Source organism: Engraulis encrasicolus, chromosome 4 (assembly GCF_034702125.1).
Source record: "Engraulis encrasicolus isolate BLACKSEA-1 chromosome 4, IST_EnEncr_1.0, whole genome shotgun sequence".
In the NCBI taxonomy this organism is placed as follows: domain Eukaryota; kingdom Metazoa; phylum Chordata; class Actinopteri; order Clupeiformes; family Engraulidae; genus Engraulis; species Engraulis encrasicolus.
This window is the reverse complement of record NC_085860.1, coordinates 48,018,340-48,032,656: the sequence shown is the minus strand read 5'-3', so window position 1 is coordinate 48,032,656 and position 14,317 is coordinate 48,018,340. Positions and strand designations below refer to the sequence as shown.

At 41.5% G+C, this 14,317-nt stretch overlaps 1 protein-coding gene across 2 annotated transcripts; it reads right to left on the bottom strand.

Moving 5' to 3' along the window:
- Positions 1 to 2,615: 2,615 nt before the first annotated feature.
- On the bottom strand, positions 2,616 to 14,215 carry c4h15orf40 (chromosome 4 C15orf40 homolog). 2 transcript variants are annotated; one of them, XM_063197583.1, is made up of 5 exons: positions 14,098 to 14,215; positions 13,547 to 13,670; positions 13,242 to 13,369; positions 4,191 to 4,326; positions 2,616 to 3,374 (listed from the first exon to the last, which is right to left on the bottom strand). In XM_063197583.1, exons 1-4 carry the CDS (start codon positions 14,134 to 14,136, stop codon positions 4,234 to 4,236), a joined length of 384 nt encoding a protein of 127 aa, XP_063053653.1. In that variant the 5' UTR covers positions 14,137 to 14,215; the 3' UTR covers positions 2,616 to 3,374; positions 4,191 to 4,233. The 2 variants fall into 2 exon arrangements, with proteins under 2 accessions (XP_063053653.1, XP_063053652.1); XM_063197582.1 differs by having other exon boundaries at positions 13,838 to 14,147.
- Positions 14,216 to 14,317: the final 102 nt, after the last annotated feature.

Sequence of the window (14,317 nt, the reverse complement as noted above, 5' to 3'; positions counted from 1 at the left end):
CCAAATCTGCTCATAGGTTTTTGAGTTATCCTGCTGACAAACAAACAGGCAAACAGACAGACAAACCAACGCGACCAAAACATAACCTCCTTGGCGGAGGTAAAAATGTAGCTTGTAAGGAGGGCATACAGTGATGATAGCATGACAAAACCAAGAGTGCAAAGCATTTCTTCACTGACAGGTTAAGGTTAGGAATGGCTTTGGTCTGGGCACAGTTTAGGATTATTTAGTTTCATTACACTGGAAGGTCCTCAAGTGTGTGTGTGTGTGTGTTCATGTGAAAACAGCCGTTTTATCTGCCACAGGAGAAAGGTTCTTCCACACACCCTGGGCTTGGCGACGTGTAGACACTCGGCACGGTGGTTTGGAGAGGAGGCTGTGGGGCGTTTGAGATTTAAAGGCCATGTCACTTACAGCTCTCCACGACGGCCCCACCATCTCTCATTGTGACAGACGGCTCAGGCTCTCAGGCAGGCGCGCTGACGGAGAATAAGCTCGCCATCAACACCCCATGAGGAAAACCTGCCCATGAGCCTGTCGCATTGGTCATCTTAACACCTCAATCTTGACTGTGCTCAGATGCACGTAACGCAAACATTAAACGGGGGCGTAGATGACGTAAACATGACAATTACTTTATGCCAAGTTAACATATAGAGAAGGGCTTATATCCATGGAAATGATTATCTATGGCTGGTGATATTTTTCTCCCCCATTTGGTCACAAATGTAAAAATTAACCATGGCCTGTGAACTTACACATGAAAATTCCTTCATTATAACAATAAATGGTTGCTATGCTCTTGAAGTTGGTCACTGAGTCTCCTTCACATCAAAACCCATAAACCAGGGATAGGCAACTCCTCACTCAGTCCGGTCCGTGCATAAAACACAATTTGAAAAATAATTACGTTTTTTAAAAATAAAACGTTTTTTTTTTTAAACCACTAGTAAATCAATTTGTTGTAATTATACTGTGGGCTGATAGAGAGCACTCCTGTTCCTTCCAAACAATAAGGGCAGTCAGTGACCATCCAACTGCACCTTGCTCTCTGTGAGGTGTAGTCAGCTCCGTGTTCATGTGGCCCTCCGATAGTGGCGATGGAAAAACGTGGCCCTCCTCATCATGAAAGTTGCCCAACCTTGCTATAAACACTTCTGACACCTCCTGAATGGACATGGTGTTATCGACAGACTGGTAGCGTCAACAAAGGTGCACAGATTTACAGCACAAGGTTATGAGGTGCGTGTATGGCTGGGAGCGCCTGTGTGTATGATTATGTGTCTATGTGTGCGAATCTTGTTTTCATGTGGGAATAGACTTCAAAAGACAAGCATTCACTTTTTTTGTGAGGGGGAAAAATTCTCATTAGCACTGCAATAACATTTTTCCTCCTTCCCTCTGTCTGCGTGGTAATCTGTTTGAAGCTGTTCATTTCAGATATCTACCACTTTCTCACCACGTGTCCCAAATGTCAAGGGAGTTTGGCTCACATGCTGAGGTGGACTGATGCACCCACACGTGGCCGTTGACAACTTTGACCAGGCCTGGGACAAAGTCATCTAAAAGGCCCCCACACTCAATACATGAAATATAATGGGGACCCAATTCTGGGCCCCCCTCTTTCCCTCGGCCGGGGACAACTGAACCCGCTTGTTCCCCCGCTGGCGTCCCTCGCACCCACCCACTGAGCATTTGTCAGTATGTTTTTGGCCTTGCGTGTATTCAATTTCCCTTTTAATCTGCCGCCGTGGTGAGTGTGATTGCTTCCAGTCAAAAGGTTGAGTTTTGGGATAAAGCAAGTTGCATCTTCCATTCACTCACAGCCTTATGTGAACTACAAGTAACTTTTGAATAGTTTTAAGAACTAAAACCCTAGTCCCTAACATGTTGTGCACTTGAATTAAAAAGAAAAAGCATCCCATCTGAGCTGCTCCGGTGTCTTCTCTTCGTTCAAGATTACCTGCCTCCCTCCCGTTGATGCACCAGATGTAAAAACAGAAGCGCGTGGAACCCCTTTTTTGAAGAACTAAAACCGTTCACAAACATTAACTTTGCAATCACATTTCTATCAATCATATTTAATGGTTCTCAGCATCAACAGCTGTTTTATCCTGCTGGTGAAGATGTCACTCTGTGCATAATAATTCATCAAAATGCAATGTGTTTATATCAACTAACACTGTTAGGCGTTACGTATATACTATGGCAAAATGTGTGCAAAACTAATAGCCGGGTGCTTGTTACCAGTGACTGTATGCTGCTGTGAGTGTGTTTCTGGACTAGGGGCCCGGTAATTGGAACGTGTTTTTAAATTTGGGCGTGACCTCATTCTAAGTCTCAACACTGCCTTAATGAGCTCCAAGACAATTGGAATACAGCATTAGCACGGAGACTGTTACCCAGACTCTCCAACAACCACTGAAAGCAGCCTACAATTAAAACCAGCCATCACAGGCTGATTATGAGACGAAAACATGTTATATCAGACTGATTAAGGTGTTTGTGTGTGGGTGAGGGTTGTTATACATGTACACTACTGTATATAGTTGTGTATAATGTGCACACTATAGGAAGTAGAGTCTGGACCCAAACATGAAAGCAAAACTACTGTATAAAAGAAAATACATTTAATTATGGAACTTGAATTGAGCAAAAAAACATTGGTAGTGTTAGAACATGTTACAGTAAGGTTGCATCTTATCAGGACAATTTGGTCAGTAATTCATTCTGTTGAGTTACCCAGAGACCTTCTTTTTAATTGTTTTGGTCATTTTTATACTTTATTTAGACAGGACAGTAAAAGATGGAGATGGGAAATTAGGGGGGGGGGACAGGGTGAGATTGAGATATGACCCAGGCCGAATGGGCATGCAAGCTCATGTGTGGGGGGCTTAGCGCACTGCACTTGTTAAAAACGTTTCTTCACCAGAATAATTCTCTTTGTCTGTAAGCAGGGGTATTAGCATATTCCTTATTTGTTTAGATGTTAACACACACACTGTCTTTGATCAAACCCATTAATCTCCATCATTTTATCTGAGCATCTGATAAACCAAGCTCTCTTTGTGACAAAAAAGCCACCTGTCAGACCTTGTCCCCATTCTACATTCTTTCTGCTTGTCCAGATGCCTGTTTTGATGACAAGGCCAGAGCATTTGTCAGATGAACTTCAGTCTGCAGTTCTTAATACATGAATAATTACATTCCTGCCTGGCGTTGGATCTTCCGCTGATCACAATAGATGTGGTGAGCACCATGACACCTGAGGGGACGCAGGATGCCTCTGGCATGTGGACTATGACATCATCCAGCTCCTCTGCTTCCACGTGAGAAGTAGGTGTATGGATGGCCAAAGCCTCTGACTGCCCACTCTAGTTCAGAAACAATAAAAAAAGAAAGAAACAGCTTTGTTAGACATTTAACTTCTATGTACTGTATATTGACATTAAATATTTCTGTCAACAGGGAAATTCAAGGTCTTTCTTGAAAATGAATTCTCTTTTGCCATGAGATATCCTGACTAATTGCCATGGTATCAATGGTATTTGAAAACCCAGAATGTCAAACAAATCATGTTGTACAAGAAATAATTGAATCAACCCAAACAAATGAAATTGGCCAACAGCAGCCCTACTCCTTTGTGGAGACAGAATCCTGTCTCTTTGATTAATTGTAAATTCCTAATTAACATTCTAATTACGTTCCTGTTTCTAAGTGATAAATGTGTGTCCACAACCGTTACGATCACCTCTGGATCCCACTTGGTCTTTCTAGACTGTTTGAGGTGTTGGATTGTCAAGGCATTTGCAGTCATGTTTAAATATTTAGAAGTGTACACATTCATAAGACATTGTGATTTTATCACTGCAGTTTGCTTCCACTGTGTATAATGAAATTGCCCATCAGTGGTCCGCATAGAGCTGCAAGCATGCTGTTTTAGCTTACATAAATTGACAAATGAAGGCTTTGAAATCTTGTTTCACTGTAATGGCTTACTGTGCCATTGTGTAGTTACTTGATAACAACATAACATGGCGATGTACAGAAATATGTTGTGGACAGCTACACACAACAAAGCGTCCCTGAATTGCATGCTGTACACCTGCACACAAATATTTTTGAAACAAAACATATCTATTGATCTTTATGAATATAATCCATGTCTCCGACATTAATTGGTCAAATACCTTTACAGTGGAATCTGCCTTCTGCATTCAAGTGAGTGTACTTTCACTGCGTTGACTCTGCCTTCAGTCTCTCCAGAACCTCTTCAGGACTCAGCGATCCAGACACATTGATGACCTTTTCTCTGGATCTGGAACCCTGTAAAGGCAATTTCATGTTTATTCAACCAAAGACTTACACACCAATGTCTCAAACTATTCTCAAAGAAAATAACTATAATACCCAGGACAAAATTATAATAAATTGATGCACACTTTCCGTGCTGCTGACAAAGCCACATTACCATCCTCATCCTCCTGGACCTCTCAGCAGCATTTGACACAGTCTCTCATTCCATCCTTCTTAAACGGCTCTCAGAGTTCACTGGATTAACTGGCACAGTATCATCCGCTCCCATGGTCTCAGTTCCCACTGCTACGCCGACGACACACAGTTATACATCAGCACCAAACCCTCTCCTCTGTCCCCCTCCACCCCTCTCGTTCACTGCCTGCAAGACATCAAAACCTGGATGACGCACAATCTCCTCAAACTGAACAGCAATAAAACTGAGCTCATGGTGGTGGCACCAGCAATGCTGCAAAGGAAGGTTGGAGATCTCCACCTGGACATCGATGGATGCACCATCACCCCATCCCCTGAAGTACGTAACCTGGGTGTCATCTTGGATTCATCACTTTCACTTCACTCCCACATCAAAAAAGTCACCAAATCGGCATTCTATCATCTCAGAAACATTTCCAGACTCAGGCCTTCACTCTCTAAGACAGTTACGGAGACGCTCACTCACTCCTTCATCTCCTCCCGTCTGGACTATTGCAATGCCATCCTGCTTGGTCTACCCAACAAGGCCTTAGACAGACTGAAATATGTCCAGAACTCTGCTGCCATGATCCTCACAGGCACTAGACCCTGGCAGCACATCACCCCCATACTCAAGCAGCTTCACTGGCTCCCCATCAAGTCACGCATTACCTACAAAGTCCTCCTCCTAATCTTCAAGTCCCTCCATGGTCTGGCACCCCACTACCTCACAGACCTCCTTCACCCCATGACCCCTCAAGATCCCTGCGGTCCTCTTCCAAGGGCCAGCTGATCGTCCCTCGTACCAGGCTCAAGGCCACCAGTGACAGAGCCTTCCATGTTGCTGCTCCTATTCTTTGGAACAATCTGCCCGACCACATCCAGAATGCCCCTTCACTGGCCATGTCTAAGCAACACCTTAAGACACATCTCTTCCTGGAGGCTTATGGCTGCTAGTTCCACAAGCACTTTCACTTACATGCATTCACACACACGCTCACGCACTGACGCGCACACACACTCACACTTTCCTACACGATACTCTGTGAGGCGACCTTGGGTGTTTTGAAAGGCGCTATATAAAACGAAAGTATTATTATTATTATCATTATTATTATTATTATTATTATTATTACTATTATGATTTTGTTCAGGGTGCACTACTGTATTTTGGTAAAGGTCAGAAGCCCTCCTGCTGGATCGTCATAGATGGCATTCCTACTTCCTCTGACAAACGCCTCTTCCCCTGTGGCATTCATAGGGGTCCATACCTTATGTACAGAATGTGTATGAGGAAGTATGCACACTACTTTTAGTTTCAGTATGACTTTATTTTTTTGTGATGGTAAGAGAGAAAGTAAGAAGAAATCCGCACTCACAAACTGCGTCTCATTATTTATTTATATTACCACCATGTCCAAAAAGCAAACGCGTTTCGGCTAACAAGCCTTCATCAGTGCGTGGTACCACGCACTGATGAAGGCTTGTTAGCCGAAACGCGTTTGCTTTTTGGACATGGTGGTAATAAAAATAAATAATGAGACGCAGTTTGTGAGTGCGGATTTCTTCTTCCTTAAGTTGACGCTTTTTATCTCGCACCCAAAAGCTTTTCGGTTTTCCAAGAAGTTGAGCGCGTCCTCTGCCAATAAGAGAGAAAGTAAAGCTGTTTGTTTCACACATTGTGTGTAGTATGCTCTCGTTACTGTGCAACACTGAATAAAATGTTATCAATATTACTATTAAAAAAATCATACAATTCAATTATCCAGTTACTTTTTAAATTCAAAAAGTAGGCAACAAAAGTTAAACAAGTACATACATTGTATACACCTTCAAATTGGATGAATGTTAATCGCATTTGACCAAGTTCATAGTTAGATGCTGCTGGTTAGAATGCCTTTCCTCTGTGCTCAACAGACTGACAAACTGCAACAGGGAATTGTGGCGGCTAAACAACTAATGGGGAACAATTACTTTTAGAAAGTTGTGGAACGCAGGGATAACTAAAGGATGTGGACAAGCTTGCTGCGAACCTCTTAGAATCCGTAAGAATTAATGCATCTCCCATCATTCGATTGTAACCATCCACATTATAAACCTGGGGTGCACCTCACATTTTCCCCACCAGTTCACGGAAAAGGGAAGCGAAACCCATTACCTATTTGGGGTTTGCCCCTTGCCCTTATTTCCCATATATGGAAGTATATACATAAGTTACAGATGTATAAGGCCAGTTCCACTTTCCATTTCCGTGAGGCTTGACTGTATAAAAAGGAGACAACCCGCACTTGACTTGCAAGCTTTCGGTCCTTAGACCTTCATCAGGCAGAGACCTGAAAAAGACCTGAAGTGTGCGGATTGTCTCCTTTTTATACAGAAATTTCAACTAAATCCTGCACCTACTAAACAGAAGTAACGGAAAAATGGTAAGAACTCTGAAACCACCATTGATAGCTCACCACAGATTGCTTTCCTGTTCATTTACCCAAGGTTTTTATTCAATTTAATAAGAGACATTTAAAGATCAACTCTGCTCTTTGTGAGGTGTATTGATTAGTTAGGCTATTTTATTGGATATATCGTCACTTTGTCCGATGACTTGGTCTTAGCCTAACCCTATAGACAATACCACTAAAAAAAAAAAAAAAAAACGCCTGTACTTGTACAAATCAATCGACCAAGACAATATACAAACAAGCATTACAAGCAAGATGTGGATTAATGGCCATACTCACAAACATGTAGAGACATGATTTCACTTGGCTTATGGGGCAATACAAATGGTGATGGACGGTGGTAAACATAATGTTTAGATTGCAAGATTAGTTTCAGAGTTTCTATTTCTTGCTCTTTGTGCGTGCCTGTGTGTTGCTGCGCCCCAAAGGTTGCTGCTCTTGCGTCCTCTCTCTCTAGTATATATATGTATATATACACGTATATATACTGTATATGACTTTCTCCTACCTCTATTTCTTGTCTTGTTTTATTCTGCTTTCCCCCAGTAACCAACACCATTGTATGCTTTGAAAACGCATACAACATGTCGGCAACATGAAGCGCCATAAACTTTTGAAACAAATATGCGGCGACAGCACCGCACACGCAGACGAATCAGAAACAAAGAACTTCAGTCACTTAGATAAAGGATTAATGACCATCTTCACACACCATGTGAATTAATGTTCTGGTAGTTAACGTGGGTTAACTGCCCAGAGTGTTTTAGACAACAGTTGTACAATAGACACAGTATGTTAGACCATGCTGTGTAGGCCTACATTGAAACAGCATAGGACACATAGGGCTGTATGCAGCTGTGCAATTAAACATCTTGCCTCAAACCATACTGTATGAATGTAATCTATCTCTCTTTCTTTCTCATTCAATGCCTTCTCTTTATTTTCCTGGCGGTTTTTTACATACGGTACATTGTAGATTTTTGCGTTGGGCATCAAAACTGTGCATGAACACATGTGGCGGGATGTCCTTAACAAACTATATCCATTCTAGCAGTTTTTTCCATCTGACGTCAACGCGGCACAACTGATGGTCACATGCGTTTCAACAAGCTTAGTTTTTTTTAATTATTTTCAAGAAAAAAACCAGTCAAGTCAATCTTAATTGAACACAAATGTCATCCAATAATGCATTCGAATTGTAGAGCTAGAGCTTTAAGACGTTTAGACGTTTTAGGCACATGTCAATACAAGCAAGATTTTCTTGATCTGACAATGGTCACTTGGTCTAACATAGTAGCTGGTTATCTAGGTGGAACAGTGGAACCAAAAGTAAAAGTAGAAGGGAAAACCCCTGCAGATTCTTCAGATCGCAAATGACTTCTCCAAAAAACTGTCTGGTTAAAGTCATATACCCTGCTCTGCTGTACAGGTTACCTTAAAACGCAAGGATGTCCACTTTGAACAGTTTCTTAACCTTGCACTTCCTTTGTTCTTATGTGCTGCACTTCCTGAGTAGCACAAACGTTAAGTCCAAGAATAGTTCACTTTATTCAAACATGAAATTTGGCACCAATGTTCATTGCAATCCACTCTCAGGCGCCTTGATACCCGTTAGGCTTTTATGGGGTGTCAGTCATCTTATTGATGACACCGGGTCCTCTACAGCTAGTCACAGGTGTAACTTGTCAGGACTCATGGTTCATTCACGTGTCCTGGGAAAGAAGAATCGTTATGCAAAAAAAGTGTACAGACTTAAATCCTGGAACTTTCACCCTCGGGGTCAGAACACTCTTTTAAGACAAAATAAGTCACATAATTTGGAATCAGCACCACAGAATTAAGTTAGGGAAACCACTTTAGTGCCATTTATCTTAGTTTATATAGATTTAGTAAAATGCTGCTAGAAATCACTCCAAAACCAAGCTGAAAACAAATATGAACCTGACTTGAGATGAATATTGTAAATGTGTATCTACCTTTGGTTTTGTGAGACTTGCATTTTTGAATTCCTCACAATTTTCTTAATCAGAAACACCCATTGAACCTTTTGGGCTCAACCACATAAATAAAACCCTCTTGGCTCTGGGACTAAGTGTCTGTCCTTCACTCCTTTACTTGTGCTCCACAGACTGACAAACTACAGCAACGCCAGATGGAAGTGGAGGAGGTCAAGGTGCTAATGGTGAACAATTGTAATAAAGCTGTGGACCGTCTGAATGTTTTGAATGATTTGGAGATTCGTTCTGAGAAGCTCAAAAAATCAGTAAGAATCAACATGTCTCCATCACTTGACTGTTGCTATGTAACCAGTCAAATGAAAAAACATGAGATGCATTTAAATCTTACATATTCACTTCTGTTTTTATAGGTACATGGTTTTGCGCTAACGACTGGGAAGGTCAAGAAAAAATATGCAAGAGGAAACTGTGAAGCTTGTTGTGACAGCTGTGAAAATGTGAAGCTTGGGAAGCCTGCAGTCATCTTGGGGGTGGTGGTGGTCTTACTGATCATTGTGGTTGCAATATTTTGCTAATGTAACTGATTTTTATCTTCTTTTTTTATTGTTTACGTTTATGATCATTTTTCATATTTCATCCATATTTTACATACAATTAATCATGAATTTATTAAGTGTTCTGACTTTTCAGAGACCACAGCCACACTTAAATAAACTAAAATTGAATTGAATATGTTTTCTTTGCTTCCTGTACAGTACTACACATATTAGCATAGGGTTATTAGATGTGACTTTGGGGGCACATAAAATAGCCCATATTACATTTTTACTTCTATTGGCCTTTGTTGAATACAGTAATGCTCATAAATTTACATACCCCGGCAGAATGTTTAGTTTTGTGTAATTATTTAAATGAAGCAGTTTATTTCAAAATAACTGTGTTTTGTCTTTTGAAATAATAACAGAAACTAGGCCTATGCAGTCGCCTCCCGACTGCTAAAGGTGTATCCCCAAACACGATGTTTCCAGTCCCCCATCATTCCTACCACTCCCATCCACCTATTTATAAACGTATATATTAAATACAAAATATAAAATAAATACATTTAATATCTATACATACTGTAGATCAGTGCGTGCATAGGTTTAAAACCAAACGACTACTGTCAAAACAAAGCAAAAAAAAATTGGGGTAAATCCATGCACCCAGTTAGAAGTTATGGGCCAAACAAAAAATCCGCCATCTTGAATTCAGCCATCTTGAAAGTGTTGGCCTCCAAAATCGAATCAGTCCATGAACCTACCCTACAGCGTCGTCACACCAAGGCTATGTCGTAAATCACGCACTTGTGTCAGTGCACTGGCACTGACTACATAGTCAACACAGTACACTGAGGTCTTCAATGCATAGTGGTGTGGAAAATTTGAGCACTATGCACTGTGCCCTCGCTGGAGGTGACGGCTGAGCATGGCATTAGCTCGCCAAAATATCAGTTGGCTACTGTTTACAATGCACAGCGTCTGGTGCTTGTATTTACATTTCCTTCACCCCAAAGGACAACAATCACACATACAATACTTTGGTTGGTAAGAAACGGTTAGTGTCCCATCAACATTACTTACAGAATTAGGAGACTGTTGAGCAAACTCTTCTACTGAACTGAATGCGTCAACATGGCCGCCGTTTAGTGCGCGCAGTGTCCATCATTCAAGCACTGATTTTTTCCGCGTGAGCGCCCTAGGGACTGGACAGTGCCCGAAGTGCACAAGTGCGTGATTTGAGACACAGCCCAAATCTGGGACAAATCCATCCATCCGGTAGGAAGTTATGGGCAAAACAAAAATTCGGCCATCTTGAATTCAGCCATCTTGAAAGTGTTGGCCTCCAACATCTAATCAGTTCATGAACCTAACCCTAGTGCATTAACACACCGAATCTGGGACAAATCCAACCATCTGTTAAAAAGTTATCGCATTAACACGACAGACCTAATGCGGCGGATGCGGACATGGCGGCACACGCAAAACCATTACATCCCTGGCGCTCCGCATTTCGGGGATATAATTACCCAAATAAGCTTGATCATAAGATACATAGCCTGGTGAATGGGGCTAATAACATTCATACAACTTCACACAAATGGGTCTAAGGCTGAATCCCATTTCACCCCTTTGCCCTCCACCTTTCCCCTTCCCCTCCCTTTTGCACGTTCACGTGTAGGGGTAGTGGTGTCCCAATTCACGTTAAGACAGAGGGCAAGGGCTTTCTACCCCTTCAAAGGGAGATTTTCCAGAGGCAGACTTCAAACGCAGGGGTAAGCCCAATTGCAAGGCGTAGAAATTAAAAATGGGATTCAGCCATCTTCACTGGGGATCTGTTTCTTGTGATTTGCTTGTGTGTAAAGTGTCAATGAGATGCTGGACTCCTGAGAGAACCTTGCACCCATCAAGTCAGTGCTTTACTGACAGTTTTCATGTTCTACGTCATGACAAAATCCCAAGATTCATCAAAAGGGTCTTTAGGGACAGATCATTGAACTGTACTGAATTGAACTGAATATAAAACAGGAAAGGAACATACAAGTATAAAAACAAATTAAGAATGCCTATTGGCACTGTTGAAATTCCAATTCAGAATTGTAATATGAGGGATTCTGTTGAAATGAAGCATAGTTAGGTAAATCAAATACAAATTCAGCCATTGACAATTGTTCAGGAGGCAAAGGACAACCAAAAATTCAATTTCAAGCTGTACAGTAAGGAGGCACTTGGGCTGTGTAAGGGGTTGCGAGAAGAAAGCAGCTGCAGTGTTTCGTGATGCCACATGGACCAGCAGGTGCATTCATGCGTTTGGCCACAGACCTAGGTCTGTGCGTTTGGCCCATTGCAGAGGCGTCTGCCAGGTTGCAGTGTAGAGAAAAGAGATTTTATGATTGACTGTCATTATACGACCCACTTGATAGGCAAGTAGACAACATCATCATAATTTATGAACGCACCAAGGAGAAGACAATGTTCAGCAACACTTCATTCTGATCGTCCAAAAAAGTAGTCTAATAATAATAAATAAATAGACGTGGCATCATTTTATGCCTTTGTAATGTTGTCTACCTCAACTGCCTCATCAGTAGTCTAAAATGTCAAATGTCTTGAAGTTAGTGTGCAAAAGTATGAGCTCAGTCCAATATTGGGGGTAATGTCGCAGATGGGATAAAACATCTTGTCGAATTGGGCCCATTTAATTGCAAACATGGCTTTTCACCAGGAGAGGGCTCTGTTACTGAAGCCTCAAGTACTAACACAATTTTTGAAACAATGTGCCTAAATGGTTCAGAGCTTCAACAAAACTTAATTTGCCCATCACTACGATACACCAAATGGCATAAAGACAAGCATCAAAATGCATGGGACAAATTAATTTGGAAAAATAAGACCACAACTTTTTTTGAGCCCCTATTAACTCTACATTTGGAGAACAGTCAACAAGGACTATGATGAAAGATACATCATTCCGTCTGTGAAACGTGGTAGTGGATCGCAGATGTTATGGGGACATATACACTGTGCTTTTGGTCCATATTAATGGGATGATGAATACATTAACCAGTGAAAAGTACTGAAGGAAACCTGACGCATATCAGCATCAGGTGCACATGGGACATTGTTTGGGCATGCCAATACAATAATAAACAGAAAGTGAAGTCAACTGGTCATTAGCTTCAGAAATAATAAAATGAAGGGTGTGGAGTGGCCAGCACTGCCCTGACCTCAACATCATTGCACCACTCAGGGAAGACCTCAAATGTGAAGTTCTAGCAGAAAATTAAGAGCCTTATCCACAACTACGGTTTCAAGCGGTCATTGATGATAGAGAGGGCAATGTACAGCATCGGAAAGTAGGGTAGGCTTATGTAAACTTGTAATGAGGGTCATTTGGGTAGTTAGTGCTGTGATTATGATTTTGAAAGTGAACACAGGTAATTGCTGATACATGTCTTCAGTCAGTCACTAGCAATGAATGCAAAAATATTTTCACATAAGAGAAATCACAAACAAAATATACATTCTGTCAGGGTATGTAAACATATGACCACCACTGTACTTTTACAGTACTTAACTGCCACTACAAAACCTTCCAACAAATTGAGGAACTTATTACAATATAGGATCATCACGACCAAACCTGTTCGCCATAAAGCATCCCATTTCTGCTAGCATGAAAACAAAGCTCTCTACATTATAGTTATGCACTTGGGAACTTCGAAAAGTTAGAAAGCCTGAGCAAAATCAACACACACATGATCTGAAATAATATATTATTCACCATTAACATTTACCTTGTCCAAAACTACTTCGCTTTTCTTCACATTCAGCACCTTGGATAGGTACCGAATCAATTCAGAATTCGCCTCTCCGTCAGTTGGGGGTGCAGCAATAGCGACACCTACCGCTTCTGGCGACACATCTGCAACCAAACCACAACTGTCATCACCAAATAAGTAAAGTAACGTGGCTGCAGCCAAATGCGTACACGGTGAGTGGTCTCTGTGGTGTGACGACAATTTCAGTGTAATTAACGACAGCTTTAAATATGAAAAAGTCATTAACGTCCATGCACATTGTCTGCAACACATTCACCCACCAGTAATGGCATTTTGCTTGGATCCAGGCTTAGCGTGAACTGCTATCGAAATTCCTCCAGCCTTGTTTCGTGACACTGGACCTACCGGTATGCTCTGTTCTGGTTGTGTTTTTGCACCTTTACCCTGCAGACATATAACACAAACAATTAAATGCGACACTTGTGGCCTAAATATCTCGCAAGCCAGCAGAGATAGTAGGCTATGAATCAGCAGGGAAGAAATAAAAGGTACTGCTGGCCATTAGCATTATGCTAGGTAAGGAAGTATTATTGTTCTCTGGTAATACCTACCAGTTTATCTTTCTTTGGCATGGCTCTGCTCTTAAATAGTAGTTGACGTTTTTGACTAAACTGACACCAGAACACAGCACCCCTGTGGCAGTCTGCACAGAATGTATGAAAACTTGCAGTCCTCTGAAAGAACGTGAAGGCGTTGCTGAAGGCCACTGGTTTAAATAATTGTCGAAATGCCAATAGCAAAAAAGGACCACGTGGATTCATGTACACCTATTTCTAAAAACGATGACAGGAGTTATCTAATTTTGATTTACTTCTTCAAAATGCAAGCCATATTTTTCTGCATGCGGCATCTCTTTGAGGCGAACTTTTCTCAGGCTCTGCGCATGACAGGAAACGATTCACTGCAGAGATCCACCTGCGGCGCGTCAACATTGCAAAGCGAATGTGCAGATCGAACTTTGCTGTCACTGCACAAATGCACATCTCATGACGCTGGTGCAGAGCATGTCAGTGAGTGTTGTGATCAGTAGG